Source organism: Formica exsecta, unplaced genomic scaffold (genome assembly GCF_003651465.1).
Source record: "Formica exsecta isolate Colony F162 unplaced genomic scaffold, ASM365146v1 C16411105, whole genome shotgun sequence".
Lineage (NCBI taxonomy): Eukaryota > Metazoa > Arthropoda > Insecta > Hymenoptera > Formicidae > Formica > Formica exsecta.
Window position 1 is genome coordinate 1 of NW_021848001.1, and position 1,361 is coordinate 1,361.

The 1,361-nt window shown below is 26.8% G+C and overlaps 1 protein-coding gene across 1 annotated transcript; it reads left to right on the forward strand.

The window, feature by feature from the left end:
- Nucleotides 1-91: 91 nt before the first annotated feature.
- LOC115243998 lies at nt 92-670 on the forward strand (the record flags this gene model as incomplete). Its single annotated transcript, XM_029821364.1, has 1 exon — nt 92-670. A coding segment is annotated over one exon (579 nt), but the record flags the coding sequence as incomplete, so codon positions are not given.
- Between the last annotated feature and the right edge of the window lie 691 nt (nt 671-1,361).

Below are 1,361 nucleotides of genomic sequence, written 5' to 3' on the forward strand. Positions count from 1 at the left end.
AAAAAAAATAAACAATAAAATAGTTAATTTATCTCCTGGAAAGTATTATCACTTTGGATTAAAATCAAAATTGCTATTAAAATTAATTCAGAACGATTTTAAAGATAATGAAGTTAATATATCAGTAAATATTGATGGACTTCCTCTCACAAAAAGTAGTGGTAGCCAATTTTGGCCTATTTTGATAAAAATCGATGAATTGGAGAAACTTAGACCATTTCCAGTAGGTGTTTATCACGGAGAAACTAAACCAAACAACTCTAACATCTTTTTATTCAGATTTGTTGAAGAAATGAAGATTTTGCAAAACGAAGGTTTACGTTTACATGATAAAATAGTGAAAATAAGACTTAGTAAAATTCTCTGTGATGCTCCTGCAAAATCGTTCGTACTGTGTATAAAAAATTTTAATTCTTATGCAAGTTGCACTAAATGTTACGCTGAAGGATCATTTCAAAAGAACAGAATGACTTTTCCTGAATTGAATTCAAAAGTAAGAACTAATGAAGAATTCTATTCTCAAAGTGATGAAGATTTTCATAAAGACACATCTATTTTATGTGATTTAGAAATTGATTTTATTAAAAGTGTTCCATTGGATTATATGCATCTGATATTATTAGGAATAATGAAACGTTTATTGGGATTTTGGCTTAAAGGAAATCAAGAAGTCCGTCTGTTCAAAGAAGATATTGATGCTATTAATAAAAGAATAAAATTAATATATAAATCAACTCCCCGTGAGTTTTCCAGAAAGCCTACATTAATAACGGAATATGATAGATGGAAAGCTGTTGAATTGAGAACTTTTTTATTATATTATGGTCCATGGCTAATGAAACCATTTTTAAGAAACCAATACTTTCTTCATTTTCTTTCTCTACATTGTGCAATTAGAATTTTGGTTTGTCAAGACTTATTAGAAAAATATATTGATTATGCTAACGAGTTATTAATGTATTTTGTAAACGAATTTGGTAATTTATATGGCAACGAATTTGTTAATCATAACGTCCACAATCTCATTCATTTAACATTAGACGTGAAGACATTTGGCCCATTAGATAAATTCAGCTGCTTTCCATTCGAAAATTATATGCATACAATTAAAATGATGATTAAAACGTCAAATAAACCACTATCGCAATTTATAAAAAGAGTAAACGAATTTGATAAATATTCTTCCTTTAATAAAGAAAAAGAAAATTTTATTAAAGAAGATGGTCTTCGTTTAATAAACAATAAATCAGTAGAAGGTTTTTCAGCTATATATTATAAAAATTTTAGAGTGGAAGTTAAAGAACCCAACTGTAATTTTATTTTACAAAATAATCAACCTATAAAAATAATTGATATTTTAC